Here is an 18580-nt window from a genome sequence, read left to right as displayed (position 1 = left end):
AGAGGCACTTTGGGGCCCAAAGGCCTCATGTTGAACTCAGACCTCAGAGTGAGTCCAAGGGGAGAAATCCTAGAAAACAGCAGAAACTACCCTACAGCCCTGTCATGTCTGAAGTGACCCTGATTCATACGAGGTACAAAGCTTTGGGGGGGTGGGTCTCCCAAAGCAATTTCCTAAACCTTGAGACTCTCCAAGAGAAGAATTACTGGGGTCGGGGGCCCTTGTCCTGCACTCACCACCCAAGGCACGTGGAAGATAGGAAGTAGCACAGGGGACGTATGTGGGAGGTGGGTAGGTTGGCTGTGTGTCAGGTGGAAAAGCAGGTCGATAAGTTTCCTTGTTGGGAGATCATGGAGTCGGATGGACACAGGCAGTGAAGAAGGTTCACACTACAAATACCAAGTTCTTATCTCCGAGCAAACCGTGGTTGCACAGGGAAATGTACGTGTCAGCTAAACAGACAGCACACAGTTTTATACCAGAGTATGTCCCTCTGCCTCTGAAACGAGGCTTCTCTCACCTTCCCCAGCAGTGGTGGGTAACAGCTGCTGTTCTCAGCTCACCTGACTGAGCCAATCCCGGAATCCTTCGCTCCTTGGGGAGGCTGCCTCCTGTCGCAGCCCCGAGCGTTCAGGGAGGGATCCTGCTCCGTGGAAGAGGACCTCTCTCCTGAAGAGACAGACTGTCGCCTCCACTGCAGCTTCCCTTTTGGCCCATGTCAAGCTCGGCCGAATCGGGGAAACGGAGTGGAGCTTGCCCTCCATTCTCCTCTCCTCTGCCTCCGTATGTCTTTGTAACATCAGCTGGTATCCTACAGAGGGCAGGGAAGCACACACACACCCAGAACTCTTGCTGGTCAGAGATTCCCTGAGTGTCTGTCCTCGCCCGAGCCTGTTTCGTGTGTCTGTGTTGTGGAGAGCAGTTGGGAGTGGGAGGGGAAATGTTGCCCTAAGAATGCTTATCATTCTTTGGTTATTGGGATCTGTTCTTGGGGAGGGTGGGGGTGGGGAGAAGCTTGACCTTGTGTCTTCGTCAATAAACTCATTTACACAAAATGAAGTTTGTGGTGTGGACTTTGTTCCCAGAACCGACCCTCTAGGATGCAACACTGGTGGCCAGGAGAGGGATGGAGCACTAATAAGCATACTGTTAGAACTTTTCTTTTGGCTCCCTCACCGTCCCAGGGATTTAGCCAGATGAAATTAAGACTACATAAGGAAGAAGCCTGTATCTCACGGAGGCTCCTGTTAACCAAGCCCCCTGTCACCACCAGCACCATGGGCGGGAAGTGCTCACAGGAGCTAGTCTGTATCCCCTGGCAGGTTCTCTGCTAGGGCCCCAGGCAGATGGTCCCAGGGACAGCCAACCAGCCAGCCAGCCAAGGCACAGGGGCAGAAGCGGCACAGCAGAGCTACTCACCAGCTTCCTGTCACCCAGGACGACTCATCTCGATGTATAAGCGCCGCTGGGACCTGAACTCAGGGCCGGCATGTTCCCAAGTGAAAAGAATTCATGCTTCAAAGCAAGCTTCCCCAGGAGTTCAAGTCCAGTCATGGGCATTTGTGTCGCAGGGAGCACAAGACCCAGGTGTTGTCAAGATAGAGGCCCTAGATCGTGGTGAGCAACAGCCTCTGAAGTCTTCTAACCTGAAGCTCAGTAAAGAGGCTGAGGGATCCAGCACCAAGGTGCCCTGAGCCTCTCACCACTAGAGTGAATGTAGAGAAGCTGCTTAGCACTTAGGCGTTGGGACTTGGATGTCCCAACTCCATGAATGAACTGCCTTTGGCAGCCAGCAACTTTTGGGTTGTCCCCTTGTTGCTGGCTTGCAGTTAGCCCAAGCTGTAACAGGAATAACACTTGGGAAGCAGTGGGGTCAGGATGGTCTTTGTTGATGTTCAAGGCCAAAGAAATGAAGAGGGATGGGCTGTGCTGAGATCTATCTGGATTTACCAACTAAGAATGATACCAGGTTGGGCAAAGAAAATCTTTAGGGCAGAGGGTTTCAACTCTTCTCCCCCGCCCCCGCCAAAACTCTATTTTTAAGTAGTCTCTCTACCCAACATGGGGCTCGAACCCACAACCCTGAGACCAAGAGTTGCATGCTGCACCGACTGAGCAAGCCAGGTGTCCCCAGAGGCTCTCAAGTCTTATGTGCACATTGACACCACGTCTTGGGTTTCAAAAACCGATGATTCTGCTCAGCCAGGCTGGCGTGCGGCCCTGGGGAAATCTGCATTTTTAAAGAACTCCAGTGTTTCTAATGTGCAGCTCGAGAAAGAACACCTGTTTGTCTACTTTTAAAGGGATACAGGTGACAAATGGTAAAGCACTGGGACGGCAGTTGGGGGGGGGGTTGGGGGGAGTCGGTAATCAGGGAAACAGGTGAAGGGGATTAAGAGGTGCAAACTTCAGGTTTATAAAAAGCCACGAGGGCGAACCGCATAGGGCGTTGTAGTCGATAACGTTAAAAAGTTGCATGGTAGCTACAGATACTGTGGTGTCATCTCATAATGTATGTAATTGCAAATCACTGTGTTGTACACCTGAAACATATATTGCATGTCAGCTATACTTCGGTTTTTAAAAATAAGAAAAAAGTGAAGTTGCCAAATAAAATGCCAGTTACCCAGAATCATACTGGGAAAAAAAAATGGTAAAGTACTTTCATGCGCATGACACCTGCCTACCCCATGAACCTGGCATTATCCCCATTTTTCAGGTGAGGTGCGACCGAGAGTGGAACAGTTCCACTGAAAGTTCTGTAATAGGCCCTCCAGCCCCTCTACATTCAGCCACCAGGCCAATGGCTGGCCTTGCTAAAACCCCAAGCTACCAGGATATGGAACAATAAGCAGGGCTTGCCGGCCCCAGACTTTGACCTTCGATCGTACCATCCTTCTCAGCCTCCAGAATGGCGAGTAGGAAATTCTGAGATATCAGGTACATTGTTTCTGAAGCTAAGAAACAGTTGAGGACTCCCAGAATTGAGTCTTCCTACTCCCACCTCATGCATTGATGCTTTTTCTGATTTTGCTTGGACCCAGATTTCTTTTCCCCGCCACCCCCAGCTCCAGGAGGCAAGAGTCTGTTTATTTTAATACCTGGTGTGGCACTTGGGAAAGATCACACCTCCCCCGTTGTTACCCATTTCTATCTCCTGAGCACTAATCCTAGAATCCCAACCAGCCCCCAGACATGTTATTAGCAACAAGGATGTTTCTTGAAAAGTTTCCGAGTTGGCTGCAAACTTACCATCTCAGTTTTCTCATTTAGCTTTTGCCCTGCCATTCTTGATGCTGCCAACAAGGGGAAGGCTGATTTGGGGGTTGATAGGACGCAGATGGACTTAATCTCCAGAAGAATTGCTTTGAAACGGGACTGCCCCAGCACTCTGGGACCGAGAGAACGGCTCAGGAAACAGGACTGCCCCTGCACTCTGGGACCCAGAGAACGGCTCAGGGCCTTCTCCCACTATATGGGTATTAGAGGAGAATGTTCAAATCCAGCCTTGGGCTTCCCCTCCCTTGTTTCATTCACTTTCCACTTAAGGTCTTAGGCTCCAGGGTCTGGTCAAACAGCCTCTGAAAGCTCAGCGGGGGTTTCAGCTTTGATGGAGGGTTTGGGGGCCTGTGGACTAGGCAGCTCCAGGTCTCTGTTTTTTTTGTCCCCCTCGGGTGCCTGGGCCTCAGATGCTGCAAGTGGACCCACGCATCTCCTCCCCCAGAGTCTGTGCTTGCGTCTCAGGTGCCCCCACAGGAGGCCCAAGGTCAGACCCAAGGACAGAGCCTCTCAAATTTTTTCACCAAGGTAACTGTAATGATAGAGGAGAGTGAGCAGGCCTCTACAGTGTAAGAAGTTCTTAGCCCAAAGTGACTCTCAATAAACAAATGACGTAGGGGCCCCCCGGGTGGTTCAGTCAGTTAAGCATCCAACTCTTGGTTATGGCTCAAATCACGACCTCATGGTTCGATTCATGGGTTCGAGCCCCGCATAAGTCTCCCCGCTGACAGCATGGAGCCTGCTCAGGATTCTCTCTCTCTCCCTCTCTCTCTGCCCCTCCCCACTCATGCTCTCTCTCTCAAATAAATAAACTTAAAAAAAAATGACTTAGGAGAATCTTAAACGCAGGCATATTTTGCATTTTATATTAATACTATGGCTGCTTGTTTTTTATATAAAAATGTTTTAAATGACCTACCACCGAAGGCAAGTGTGAGGCTCCATGATGAACCTTTGGCTTTGTGTTCCCCTAGTAGGAGAAGCTTCTGAGAAGCCTGGTGCCAGGTTATGAGTATGAGCACTGCACAATTTCTCTTTCTAGTCTACCTTGGGCTAAGATAGAACCAGAATGGAGGTGTTGGCCAGTAGACACAAAGCCTGAGATCTTTGGTCATAGTAAGCATTAACGATTTTGAGATACAACGCGGGGGATGGACAATGCCCCGGACAATTAAGTTAGGAAAAGTGTCACTCTAGGTGACACTGTTAGGACCCCATGGGTCAGTAAAATCTAATTTCTCCCTGGGAATTCTTCCCGAAGGAAGCCATATCCTTCTCAACCCTGTATTTGTTTCTAGCTGCTGCCCTGGCCCTTCTCACACACCACCCCAAACGGCCCTTCTCACACACCACCCCAAACCCCTAGAAGCCCACCTAGAATAAAAGGAAATGCTTTTCCAAGGTGATGTTCAGCCATTCCCATATGAATGGCTGTATGTCTTTTAAAAAGGCAAGAAAAGGGGGCACCTGGGTGGCTCAGTCAGTTAAGTGTCTGACTTTGGCTCAGGTCATGATCTCACGGTTCGGTTCATGAGTTCGAGCCCCACATTGGGCTCTCTGCTGTCAGTGCGGAGCCGCTTCGGATCCTCTGTCTCCCTCTCTCTCAAAAATAAATAAACATTACAAGAATGAAAAGGCTACATGTTGAGACTTCCTACAGGTCAGGCACTGCTGTTAAGAACGCTACACTCTTGTAAGTCCTTTATGCTGAAAGGATGACTGATCGCATGTCCGCTGCTTTACAAATAAAGCAATAGCTGGGGCGCCTGGGTGGCTTAGTCGGTTAAGCGTCCCTTGGTTTCAACTCAGGTCATGATCTCACGGTTCATGAGTTCGAGCCCTGCATCAGGCTCTGTGCTGACAGTGAGGAACCTGCTTGGGATTCTCCCTCTCTCCCTCAAAAATAAATAAACTTATTACAAATAACGCAATAGTTCAAGTTACTTGTCTTCAGTTACCATCATGGTCACATAGTCAGTGGAGGGCCAGGATTTAAATCCAGATCTGTCCGATTCTGAGGCCCAGGCTCATAACCACTACACTTTCTGTCTGGATAGAAGAGAGAGGAGGAGCAATTGGGAACATGCCCAAAATGCAGAGCCCAGAGGGAGGAGGAAACTGGCTCCATGAGGAATCTGGAACCCAGGAGTAATAGGAAGTCTAGAAAGTCACAGGGGGGCATGCTGGGTCCCAGGGATAAAAACACGGGTGAGCTCTCTGGGCTTCCCCTTCCTCTTCTGCCCTGCAGGCAAGTACAATGTGACTCCGGCCAGGTGGTCACTGCCCTGCTTCAAGACCCTTCATTACCTTACCATCCAGCACAGGGCTAGGTCCAAATTCCTTACCCAGCAATCACCACCGCCTTTGAGACCTCACCTCAAGCCCCCTCTCTGCCTCCTCTCACCAAGCTGCCAGCCCCCTGGGCTCCCTTCTCAAAGCTCTGTACTTGCTCCCATCTTCTCTCATCTGTAGCCCTCCTCTCCCACAACCTCCTCTCACCCTGACGCCCCAAATCCATTTCTTTCAAGGCTCCTTCCTTGAAACTTGCCTCCTCTGACACCTCCACTGACTCCCCTAACTATTTGGGCCCCTCCCTGCGCCCTCCCTCCAGAACCCTGGCTTTTCACACAGCACATAATTAGTGCTGCTGGGCCAGCTTCTCCCCCTTGGGCTGGGAGGGCCACCCAACTAGAGATCCCCATCTTCTATTCCAAATTTTGCCCTTCAGTAAGACAAGTCACTCCACCCCTCTCAGTCCCCAACTATCCCATCTGTAGAATTGACCTCACATGGAGCACCTGGGTGGCTCAGTCAGTTAAGCAACTGACTTCGGCTCAGGTCATGATCTCACAGTTTGTGGGTTTGAGCCCCGTGTCAGGCTCTGTACCAACAGCTCAGAGCCTGGAGCCTGCTTCAGATTCTGTGTCTCCCTCTCTCTCTGTTCCTCCCCTGCTCGTTCTCTGTCTCTCAAAAATAAATAAACGTTAAGAAAAAAAAATTTTTTTTTAAAGAATCAACCTCACAGAATTGTGAGGATTAAGTTTGAGGACGCAGGTAAAACTTAGAGCCCGTTGTCTGGCACACAGGACGCACTCCACAAATGCTAGCTATGATGAATGACACTGTGGCCGGTGGGTTTAGAAAAAATATATAGGTGATTCTGCCTGCATGCAGCCCCTGCAAATGCTGGCATCTCCCGGTGTGGAGAAGACAGGGGAGCAGTGGGTTGAGGGAAGTGGAGGTCATTCACTGGCAGGAGATACGCTGTGCTCTGCGGCCAGCCTGGTGTGCCCTTCTTGCACTGCTGCGGTGAAGGGCGAGAGTGACCACCCTGCACTCCGTCCTCCAGCGGGACGGCACAAGGTGCAGGGCACACAGGTGCGCCCGCCCTGCAGCGGACTGTGGCGTGGGAAGGGTCAGAGGGGGACCTAGAGGGAGCAGCTGGGGTGGACGCGGGGTCGGGGTCGGGGCGGGAATTGGAGTGAAGGAAGCAAAAGGCTCTAGGGCCTCTCTGGCGCCTTCCTCCCACCCCTCCAGGGGAGAAATAAAAACCTGCCAGGGGGAGTCGGGAGGGGGTGCAAGTCTAGAGGCGCAGGGTTCAAGAATTCGTCCTGGGCCGCGCGAGCGAATCTGTCAGGCTCAGGGACCCAGCGGAACGCCAGCCCGAACCCCCCCCCCCACCCCCCTCCCCGCGGCCTCGCGCTCCCCTCCGCCTCCCTCCAGCCGGCGCAAGCGGGCGGCGCGCTCCGGAGGGAGAGCTGGGCTGGAGGTTTCCTGCCCCCTCGGCGCCCGCACCTGCCCTCCGCGCCCGCCGCTGAGCCCGCGCTGACTGGGCAGCCGGGGGCGCCCCCACCCCTCTCCCCCCGGGCCGGGGAGCCGGGGGGCAGCGCCGGAGCCCGGGGGGAGCGCGGCCCCGCCGGCCGGCCGGCCAGGGCCGGGGGCAGCTAGGACGGCCCCGGGTAAGCGGCGGGAGGAGGGGAGGCGGGCGGTGCAGGGCCGGGGGCGGGTGGGAGCGGGGCGGCCGGGCCCGGGGGCCGGGACGAGGAGGGTGGAGGGGGACGGCGGGCTGGCGGGGAAGCGGCGCTGGGCGGCCACGTGAGAGCGGGAGCTGGTGGGGGGGGGGGGGGGGGTTGCCTGCCTGCAAGGTGCTGGAGGCGGAGAGCAGGCAGGGCTCCGGCATCCCCCCCAGACTCCCACCAATCAGGTCATGGGGAGCCCAGCATCCTCTGCCGCCCCCACCCGCCCACTCCCACATGAACGTGTGGGGACAGACAGCGGGCAGACGTGTGACTCTGCCCATGGGACCGCAAAGCCAGGGCCGCCAGTCTAGGGCAGGACTCCTGTGTCCAGGCCTAGGGGAGGGGACAAGAACCAGGCTTTGGCCCCTGTGTGTGTCCCCGGTCTCTTGCCGGGGCGCTGTCTGCAGACTCACTGCGGAGCGCAGGCCTTGGGGAGGGAGCCCTTAGGGAGCTGGGCCCTGATGCTCCGGACAGCCCTCTTCAGTCCCCACCCAACTAGGGATGTTGGGTTAATAGGCACTTAGACCCAGGACCCCCGCCTGAGAAGAGGGAGGGGACACTAGTCACCTCTGAGTCAGGGACAGGGCCACACTTGGGCCTGGTGAGTTCCAGGAGGGTGGCCCCAGCCTAGGGGCCTCTCTTGCATCCCCTCCCTGGCTCCAGCACTATGCCCCGTTTATTTCCCAGCAATTCTCCAGAAAGGGTTGATTTCTGTGCAGGGAGCGTGGCGACCGGGAGAATCTGCAGGTAGGACACATCCTAGATACCTCTAAGTTGCCACACCCAGAGAGAGGTCAGGGATTCTTCTTGCATTCTTTGTCCTCTCTGCCTCCCCCAGTATGCCCCCCTCCTCACCTGCTTGTGCTGGTTATGTAATTAACCCAGCTGAGGCTCTCTGCCAAGCTCACAGTGTCCAGGGATGCCTGAGGGGCCCAGGGCCTGGAGGGATTTGGGGGGAGGAGGGACTGGTACGTACCCCAGTGGGAAGCCCATAGAAGTAGATAAACACCTGTTGGGGAAAGGACACCACATGGGACAGAAAGGAGATCAGGGTCCTCGTTTGGTTGATAGCTCAGCTGGCTGTATGCTTTTCACTTCCCTGAGTCTCTGGTTTTTAGTTTTGGTTTTACCTTCAATAAAACAGGGAGAAGAGTCTCTCTCCCTCCCTCTCTTTCTCATACACACACACACACACCATACAACATGTATGTGAACAACAGCGCAACAGTGGATAGTGACCCATCCTGGGGTTGCTAGGAGGTCCCACTGAGATCTTAGTAAACCTCAGGTGAATGAAGGACCCCCGTATATAACCGTGGCCGCTGTTAGTTGAACACCTGCTGTTCCTGGCACTGGGTTTTACTTTCATGACCTCACAACACCCTATGAAGTTTCTTGCCCATGGACACATTTTAGGTGGCAGAGCTGGGAACCAAACCTTGGTGGGTCTCACCCCAAATCCTGCCTTCTGTTTACTGTCTGTACACATACCCAATAGATTGGATTTTCTGAGCCAGGCCAGACTGAGGGACATTCAGCTGTGAACTGCGCATATATGGAAAGAACATATATCCACAGAGAGGACATGCACATAACCTGAAAAGCATGGCCTTGTCGGAATCCAACAAATCCGTCTGCCCTGGGCCCACATAGTAGGCACTGGTGTCACCCTCCCGTGAACAGTCCCTGGACAGGAGGTCTCAGGCGTGGACCAGCCTCCCTGGTCACCATCCCCAACAGAAGGAGAAGGCATCTGGTTAGGAGGTTTGCTTGGATTATCCCAGAAGTAGGGCCTGTTAACCCCACTTTATATGTGTGCAGACTGGGCAGGTGATTTGCCCTCTGACCACAGCTAGGAAACATCATAGCCGGGGTTTACCCCTAAGCTCCGAAGTCACCGAAACTGAGCATAGCAAGGTCCAACCCTGTAGCAGTCCTTTCCTGGGCACCTGCTATGTGCCAGGCCCTCTGACTTTGGGAGGATGCCAGAGAATGAGACATAGCCCTTGGCCTGTAGGCATTGACCAGCTAGAAGCACTAAACTTGGAGGAGGTCGGAGGTATTGCAGCTTTGTCGAGGGGAGGCTGTTGCTGTCAGCTGTGTGCCCTTGGGCATGCTTCTCGCTCCCTCTTGAGTCTTCTGGAAAGGGGGATGGTTACCCATCCCTGAGGGCTACTGTTTTGACTATGGATAACCATGTGGCTGTGCTAACACTAAGTGTTCAACAAGTAGTGTGCTCCAGAGCCAGAGCAGTCATCTGGGCCAGGGTTCCCAACAGGATGTAAAATGTCCTGCCCAACAAAGGACTCTCTCCACAAAATGCTGTGAATGTCTCTGATGAGACATGCTCGGCCTTGGCTCATCCTGGGCTCTATGGGAAAGTGGGGATTGGAGCAAGTCTAGGGTGCGTCCCACTCTGCTCTGCAGCCTGGCCTGGCTGGGGGGGTCGGAAGTGGCCACATGTCTGATCATAACACAAGAAAGAGTGATTCCCACCGGTGGGCGGGTGGCAGGAAAAAAAATGGAGAAGGGAGGGTGGAGAGGCTCTGGGTAGATGGAGCTAGGTGTTCTGGGAAAGGAAAGGCTTTCTGAGAGGCAGTAACAGCTTCAGCCAAGTTCCTGGGCTGGGGAAGTACAGGCCAGGTCCAGGGAAAAGCGGGCCCACCAAGCCCACCTCTTGTCCCCACAGTCCAGGTGGAGGCCGCAGAGGGCCCGGGGCAAAACAGGGGCAGCAATGGTGGGTCCTGACGGTGGCTGAGCCCCCAGCCCCTGGAATATGCAGCCCGGGGGAGCCCCAGGCAGCGGCGAGGACGCGGTGGCGGAGCGGGGCGGGAGGCATGGTCTCCACCTACCGGGTGGCCGTGCTGGGGGCGCGAGGCGTGGGCAAAAGTGCCATCGTGCGCCAGTTCCTGTACAACGAGTTCAGCGAGGTCTGCGTGCCCACCACCGCCCGCCGCCTCTACCTGCCTGCTGTCGTCATGAACGGCCACGTGCACGACCTCCAGATCCTCGACTTCCCACCCATCAGCACCTTCCCTGTCAACACACTGCAGGTAGGAGGGCCGGCTGGTGTGGCCAGCCAGGGAGTGGGGGGGTGGGGGAGGAGCTGGACTCCTGCCTTTTCCAGGCTCTGGCCCTGTCCCCATCCTTCAGGCTCTGAGGGCTCCATGCAGCACCACAGGCTACCCTGTCTCGAGCCATCACGTGTGTGCGGCTTTATTCAGTGCATCTTTAATGAGTGTATAACGTGTGGTGGGCACCAGGGCAGACTGGCGGGCAAAACAGATGTGCAGTTTGCTCTCCAGGAACTAACTCACCGTCGGGTGAGAAGGCAAACCGGCAATTATTACATAGTACAGTAAATGCTGTGGTCGGCATCAGCTCAGTGAGATTGGGCAGGTAAAGGGCAGTGGAGAGAAAGGCAGGAACACTAGATGCTATTAATACTCTGGGTTGTGCCCATCGTGGCCTCAGACCCTTGTCATCTAGGACAGCGGAAGAAAAAGCCAGGGCCTGGGAAAGGTATGTTCTCTGAGACTGGAGGCCCCAACCGGTCCTTTGCCTACAGGCGTTCCTTAAGTGATGCCCCGCCCCCTGGACTCAGGACTGGCTCACTGGGCACCCTTCCTGCAGGGGGTGGATTCAGATGCCCCCAGTGTCCTGGCTTATAGTGCCCCTTTCCCCAGCCTGCAGGGACCAGGCCCCCCTTCCATCTCTCTACCTCTGGCTTGAGAGGGGATAGGGTGCGAGTGGAGGCTTAGCTCTAAGACATATCTGCTCACTGAAGGAAGCCCCTGACAGAACATTCAGAAGTTTCTCTGGAAGGAGAGGTAGGGGCCACAGCTTGGCCAGTTGTGACCACAAATACAGCAATCTCTGGGGCAGGGTCTAGGTCTCAGCACTGTCTCAGCAACTCCGGGCAGGAGGACCTTGGCCCAAGCCCAAGGGTACCTGTCTGTCCCACCCCAGGTGTGGGGGATTAACACCAAAGACAAAAACCTGATCCACACATGGGCCTCTTGGAAAAAGTGAGATCAGGGCAGCGCGTCTGGGGTCAGGGCCTTCTGGTTCTCCTCCACGGTGGACTTGAACAGCGGCCCAAGTGGATACTCAGATCTTGTGCCAGTTTTGCACATTGAGCGGCTTATTTTTTCACATTTTGTTGTAGATTTAATTTTAATTTAACATTTTTTTTTTTTTTTTTTTTTATTTTTGGGACAGAGAGAGACAAAGCATGAACGGGGGAGGGGCAGAGAGAGAGGGAGACACAGAATCGGAAACAGGCTCCAGGCTCCGAGCCATCAGCCCAGAGCCTGACGCGGGGCTCGAACTCACGGACCGCGAGATCGTGGCCTGGCTGAAGTCGGACGCTTAACCGACTGCGCCACCCAGGCGCCCCTAATTTTAATTTAATATCGACTTTGGAATGGGTAGGACATAGTTTAAAAGTCCAAACTTTGTGGAGTGCCTGACCGGGTCAGTCAGTTGCGTATCCAACTCTTGATTTCGGCTCAGGTCATGATCCCAAGGTGATGGGATCAAGCCCTGCATCGGACTCCATGCTCAGCCTGGAGCCTGCTTAAGATTCTCTCTCTCTTTCCCTCTGGCTCTCTTATCTGCTCATGCCCTCTCTCTCTTAAAAAAAAAAAAAAAAAAAAAAGTCCAAACTTTTTTTTAAAAAAGTTCAAACTGTAAAAAGGTACATACAGAGAAATCTCAATCTCGCCCCTGCCTTCTTCACCCTGATTCTTGCCCCACTCTCTATGGCCATTGTCAATTGGTTTTTTACTCCCACTTCCAGTGTTTCTATAGATAAATAAGAAAATGTATTCTTATTCCTTTCTTACAGAAAAAAAAAAAAAATTGCTCTACACCTTGTCTTTTTGCTTTACGTTTTAACCTGGAGATCTTCCCCGAGTGTTAGTACCTGAATGTCAGTAGCATGGCCACACTGTGCCCTATCAGAGAGATGTACAATGGAGTCCCCTCTTGTTGGACAAGTGGGTTGTTTCTAGTCTTTTGCTGTCTTAAGCAATGCCACACAAATAGCCTTGTTCGTAGTCTCTCTGCACACAGGGAGGTGTTTCTGTGGAAACGAGCCCCCAAAATGGCATTGCCAGGTCAAAGGATGAATGCAGCTATATTTGGAAGGTATTGCCAGATTTCCCTCCCCTTCTAGAAAGTTGCCCATTTTGTGTTGCGAGGACTGTACGCGAATGCTAGTTTCCCTAAAGCCTTGCCATCAGGATGTATTGTCCACCTTCTGGAGTTTTGACAGTCTAATGGATGAGATGAGATATTCTCAGAATAGTTTTTATTTGCATCTCTGGTTGTGACCAAAGTTGAGCATCTTTTCATATGTGTAAGGGCTTTTGTGTTTCTTTTTTGACAACTAGTAATGCCTTTGTCCATCTTTCTGTTGGATTGTTGGCCTCTTTCTTCCTGATTGATCCTGAGTTTTAGACTCTCCAGGCTATCCAGGCTTCACACAAGAAAGGGACCCTGAGCAGAGAAATATAGAGAAAGGACCCTGCATGCCCAGAGGCCAATATAAAATCCCAGTGGCCACTGTCTGAAAAGAAAAGAGAAATACATTCTTCCCCAATGACAGATGAGATCCAGCCCAGAAGAGAGTGGCATTTTCTGAGCCTCAGTCGTTCCTTCTGTAGTCCCTCTCCTCCTATCAGAGGAGGAAGCTGAGGTTAGAGCAACAAATGCATGGTCAGCAGCCAGGTGTCCTTAGAACTGGACTCAGTTTTCAGTGCTCTTTCTTTGTTGACACAGCCTCAAGATGATTTCTTACAGTCTGGAACCCCGCACAGAGCTAGCTGGAAGGAAAGGTCAGTTTTCTTGCTCCCTCCCTTCAATCAGGAGTGAAGGCACAACCCAGACAATCAGGAGACTTCCTCTTCTCCCTTTTAGGCGCCCCCCCTCCCCAGAGCAGTGGGCAGGAGGGCAGGCTGGAGGCCCTCTGGAAGAGGCAGCGTGTTGGGGGAGAGGTGGGCTATCACTCTCAAAGGCCGGCAGCTGTTCCCTCTCCCCAGCGAAGGGCTGGAAGAAGGTGGGAGCCTCTCTGCCCGTCTCCCCGTCCCTCCTATTTCCCGCTGATATCCAACCCTTGCATGAGATGAGGGAGGAGCTGTGTGCACATGGGGGTCCCAGGCTCCCAGAGGGCACCGTGTCCAGCTGAGTGCAGTCTTCCCTGGCCTGAGAAGCCAGCTCCTGTTTCCCTGTGGTTTTAGATTTGTCCTCAGCATCTTCCCCCTGCACCAGAGTTAAAACTCAGCACAAAGAAAAGATGCCACATCATCTCCCTGGGGAAATCCACTGCAGCAGCTTCTAAGCCTTTGAGTTGGGAAGTGCTTTTCTGGAGCTGGACTTAACTCTCTACCCCTGCCTCTTTTCTTCCTGCTCTGAGGTGGAGAACCAGCTGTAGTCCTGCAAGCCTGGCCCCTGCCCCAGCACAGCTCATAAGCTGGCACCACAGGGACATGTCTGCACCCCCTCCGAGTCTTTTGCCAGGGCCCTCAAGGCAGAAGACCCTGGGTCTCTTTGTCCTCGGAGGCCTCCCCTCCCCCAGCTTCAGGGACCCCCTTCTTGTTCACACACCAGCTGCCTTCAACTGCTCTTGCATTTGCCATCTGCTGGAAGGTCAATCAGCTCATTAGTCTCCTAAGGAACCTTCCCTTTAGTACACTGAGCCTTTCCAGGAGCCTACTCCTCTTGAGCTGCGGCCCCTCCTTGAGAATTTGCGACAAGCATTCAGGATGCTCTGACTCCCCGGAGCGGCCTTTGGGCCCTGCTCCACATCAGCCCCCACTGTGCGTCCAGTCTCAGTCTTTTTCTCCTCGATCCTGAGGGCAGCGTGGAGCACACAGAAAGGACATCGGGTAGCAATCCAAGGGCAGTGTTATAGGCGGCAGTTGCATTGATTCCAGCATGGAACAGGTAGGGTTCAAGACTGCAGAGAGCTCACCAGTCTAGGCAGTGCAAGTAAAGAGCCTGCTGAGAGCCAACACAGCTGGGAGGCACTCAGCAGGGAGGAGAAGGAGGCGTGTAAAAATGTGGAAGACCTGGCTAGGGCCCTCTCAAGAGCTCACAACAGAAGCAGGGAACTGGGGATGGAAACAGCTCTAACCAAGGTATAACTAAAGGATTCTCAGAACACAGATGTTCTGGGTGCTCGGTCAGTTAAGCGTCTGACTCTTAACTTCGGCTCATGTCAAAATCTCACGGTTTGTGAGTTCGAGCCCCCCATTGGGCTCTGCACTGGTGCCATGGAGCCTGCTTGGGATTCTCCCTCACTGTCCCTCCCCTGCCCATTATAAATAAATAAATAAATAAACAAACAAACAAACAAACAAACAAACAAACAAACATTAAATAAAAATAAATAAATAAACATTAAAAAAAAGAGGAAGAAGAAGAACACAGGAGATGAAAGGCATAGTCTTCTGCTTGCAGGAAGGCTTCCTGGAGGAAGAGGAAGCATTTAAGCTGAGCCCTGGAAGATGCAGGATTTCACAGGATCCATCAACTAGCTCAGAGGGCTGGGCTCTTAGGGGCACTTAGTAAATGTACTGGAACAAAGGTCCGAATGGACGGATGGATGGATGGACAGGTTGGGCGATAAAAATGGGACAAGGCTGATCTCAGCTCCAGATGTGCACAGGACAGTGAGGGCATTAGCTCTGGAGGTCAGATAGTGTGACCTTCCCTATCCTGGCTTGGAGGTGGGGGAACCCCAATACTGAGCTTGTACATTTTCCTGGGCCAGGCTTCTTGTGATGGGTGGGTGTGGAAGGTTTGGGGTGCAGTGGCAGGTGAGAGTGCTGTCGGGTGTTTGGCTAGAGGTGGCTGGGGGCAAGGGGAGGTCTCCGAGTGGCTCTGACCTTGGCACTGGCTGGGGGTGTTGCAGGAGTGGGCAGATGCCTGTTGCAGGGGACTCCGGAGCGTCCATGCCTACATCCTGGTCTACGACATCTGCTGCTTTGACAGCTTTGAGTACGTCAAGACCATCCGCCAGCAGATCCTAGAGACGAGGTGAGGGCTGGGATACCAATGCTGGCTACTTCCTGTTTAAGGGTGCAACAGTGGGGTGCGCGCAGAGTTGCTAGATGAAATATCCTCTGGTTCCCGCACATTCTCCCTCTCTCTCTCTCTCTCTCTCTCTCTCTCTCTCTCTCTCTCTCTCTCTCACACACACACACACACACACACACACACACACACTATGTTATGTCCCCATTTCTAATAACTCACTTTGGGATTCTTACCATGGGGTGGCTAGTCTAGTGCAGTGCTTAAGAGCAGGGGCTCTGGGGAGGAAAAAAAAGTGTCAGGGTCACTCTTCTGCATGACTTTAAGCCACTTAACAGGTTAGACTCAGGTTCCTCATCTGGAAAATGGGGATAACAATAGTACCTACCTTTCAGATCAGTTCTGATTGGACAATATAAGGTATCCCGAGGGCTTAGCGCTGCAGGCGGAACACAAGTATGGTAGTAGCAGTATTGACCAGGCACAGCCTGCCCTTCTCGAAGTCCAGTGGTTGTGAGACCGGACTGTGGAGTTCTGAGATTCCCCCCTCACCCCCGCAGGGTGATCGGCACCTCGGAGACGCCCATTATCATCGTGGGCAACAAGCGGGACCTGCAGCGCGGGCGCGTGATCCCGCGCTGGAACGTGTCACACCTGGTGCGCAAGACCTGGAAGTGCGGCTACGTGGAGTGCTCGGCCAAGTACAACTGGCACATCCTGCTGCTCTTCAGCGAGCTGCTCAAGAGCGTCGGCTGCGCCCGCTGCAAACACGTGCACGCCGCCCTGCGCTTCCAGGGCGCGCTGCGCCGCAACCGCTGCGCCATCATGTGACAACGCGCCCGCCCGCAGCCGCATCCCGACGGGCGGGGACCTCCCCGGGGACTGCCGGGCTCGGGCGCGGAGGGGCGGGGTAGGACTCTGACGGTCCGGGCCTGCGACGGTCCCGCAGCCGCGCGCCTCCCGGTGAGGGGCGGAGGACGAGAGAGCCTCCGGTAACTGCCCAGTCCAAGCCCTCTCCTGGGCCAGCCGTCTTCCTGGGCCCGCTGCCCTTAGTGCTGGAGTTAGCGCAGTGCCCGGCCAGGCCCCCAAGGGGCGCCTCAGCCTTTTGGGATTGGCGGTGAGCGCGGGGGGTGGGGGTGGGGAGGTGCTGCCTTGGCCGGGGCCCCCACCGGTCTTCTCCAGAGAGTGTGTCTGTCATTGCCCTGCGTCGTCTACTCCTGTGTCTGTCTGCCCAAGCGTCTGTTGGCCCTTAGCTGTCTTATCCACCCTCCGGTCCACCTTCCCGCCCCCGGCTCCGTTCACAGGGCTCTCACTTCGTTCACCCCCTTGTCGCAGATCCTGGCAGCTTCTCTGTGAGGCCAGCCTTTGGACCGTCAGCACCACGGGCACAGGGCAGAGAGATGCGGGTGGCCCAAGGACCATAGTCAGGGTCCGAGGGTTGAGGTCAAGGGTCAGTCAGGGGGAGAAGGCTGAGTTCTCCCCCTTCCAGGGAGATCTCCCCGCCCAGCAGCCCCCAGAGACACAACAACCTACCTTCCAGCCTTAACTCGATGGTCCATCCCTGCCGGGTGCCCCTCATCCCCTTCCTGACCCCAAAGCCAGATCACCTCCTGGGTTAAAACTTTTTGTTTTCCTTGACAGTGTGGAGAGGGAATCCCCCAAAGGATAAATTTATTTCCATGATGCCAGATTCCAGCCCTCTCTTCCCCCTTGCGTTGGGTGGTCTGCAAGATTGGAGGATGTTGGGTTTGGGGGGCTGGTGGTGGGCAAGGTGGTGCCCTGGGAGGCGGAGGGATTAGGTTGTGCTAGTGAAGACTCTTATCTCCCCATCCCACTCCAATCTGACTGCCCCAGACCCTACCTACCTTGAATCTCAGATTTCTCTGATAAATCTGGGGAGGGGCAGAGCCAGGATAAGAATTATGGAGACCCCTGTCCTTGGGGGAGATATGCCCACATACCCACCCCTAGATGGAGGCCCTCAGGATCTGATGCCCCCTTGTCCCAACACCAGTTGGCCCTATGACCTGACTCACTCCACCCCATTTTCTCCGGCCACCTGGCCGGTTTCTACCTCTCGTCACCGGAGCTGATCACTGTCAGTTTTGTACCGATTTAGAAATAACAAAATCCATTGAAGATACTAGGAGCGGCCTGAGGGATTACTGGGGTACTCGGAGGGTGGGACCAATGGCGTGTGTCCCCTGCCCCCAGCTGAGTGCTCCTTGAGGCTGAGCCCTGAGCCCTGGTGTGGTGAGAAGATAGGAAGGTCACTTGTTAGAAGACGGGCAGATAGAACAACCCAGCCTCGATGTAGCCAAGCTGCAGCGTCTAGACCAGAAAAATCAGGTAGCCCAGAGTGGTGATGGAACGGAGTCTGGGGGAGGGGTCATGGGTGGGGAATTTATCCAGATCTAGTGTGAGAGGGAATCTGATTCTCCCTTCTACTTCCCCAGCTGATTCTCCCTCCAACCATGGGGTGTATCCGCAGCCCTGCAGTGACTGCCCTGACCTGGGGCAGTCCCATATTCCTGGGTTCTAGTCCCTGCTCTGCTCCATGACTTTGGGCAAGTGACCCGCTCTCTCTGAGCCTCCCTCTGAAACAGAGGAGGTGGCTCCCCTTCCCCACACCTTGGGAGTGGCTGGGAGGGTAAGGAAGAGGGCCTGCCCCCTTTTATCCCCTGCATCCCTGCCCCCTGGTTCACCAGGGGGCTGGGGTGAGGGATGGCAGCATCTCACCTGCCCCATCACTGTCACCCCTAGCTGAGGCACCTGAGGTGGGTGTGGGGAACCCAGGCCTCTGGCTACCCCTTGTGGGAGCCATTGGAATGTATTGCCTGGCCAACCCCCCTCACCCCCTCCACTGCACCCCAGGTATTTGATTTTGATTCCCTGCACTCCCATTCTGAGTCTCTGTCCCCACCCACCCAGGGTTTCCCACCACAGGGTCTGGAAGTTTGTGTGTGTGTGATGCCCATTGCGCTGTGATTGGAAGTCAGATTAAAAATCAGGGAGTGTTTTCCCTCGTTTCTGTACAATGTGTTGGCTCAGTTCCTGCCCTGAGAGGGAAAGGGTTCCCTACAGGGCCTGCCTGCTGAGATCTGCTGTGGAAGGACCACCAGGGTGATGAGGTGGCTCTGAATCCCAGAGCCTGGAGCAACCAGGAGAATTAAGAGGAAGAGTTTGGGACTCATCTCTCCCTAGCCCCCTAGCCCTCCAACTGATCAAAACCATCCTGAGGG

The 18580-nt window shown here is 54.3% G+C and overlaps 1 protein-coding gene across 1 annotated transcript; it reads left to right on the top strand.

The window, feature by feature from the left end:
• The first annotated feature begins 6986 nt into the window (after positions 1 to 6986).
• On the top strand, positions 6987 to 18376 carry RASL10B (RAS like family 10 member B). Its single transcript, XM_053892711.1, has 4 exons — positions 6987 to 7238; positions 9988 to 10351; positions 15217 to 15341; positions 15899 to 18376. The coding sequence occupies exons 2-4, from the start codon at positions 10136 to 10138 to the stop codon at positions 16167 to 16169; spliced, it is 612 nt and encodes a 203-aa protein (XP_053748686.1). The 5' UTR covers positions 6987 to 7238; positions 9988 to 10135; the 3' UTR covers positions 16170 to 18376.
• The last annotated feature ends 204 nt before the right edge of the window (positions 18377 to 18580 follow it).

This window comes from Panthera pardus, unplaced genomic scaffold (genome assembly GCF_024362965.1).
Source record: "Panthera pardus isolate Hobbes unplaced genomic scaffold, ASM2436296v1 HiC_scaffold_3, whole genome shotgun sequence".
NCBI lineage: Eukaryota > Metazoa > Chordata > Mammalia > Carnivora > Felidae > Panthera > Panthera pardus.
This window is presented reverse-complemented; position numbering and strand designations above follow the sequence as displayed.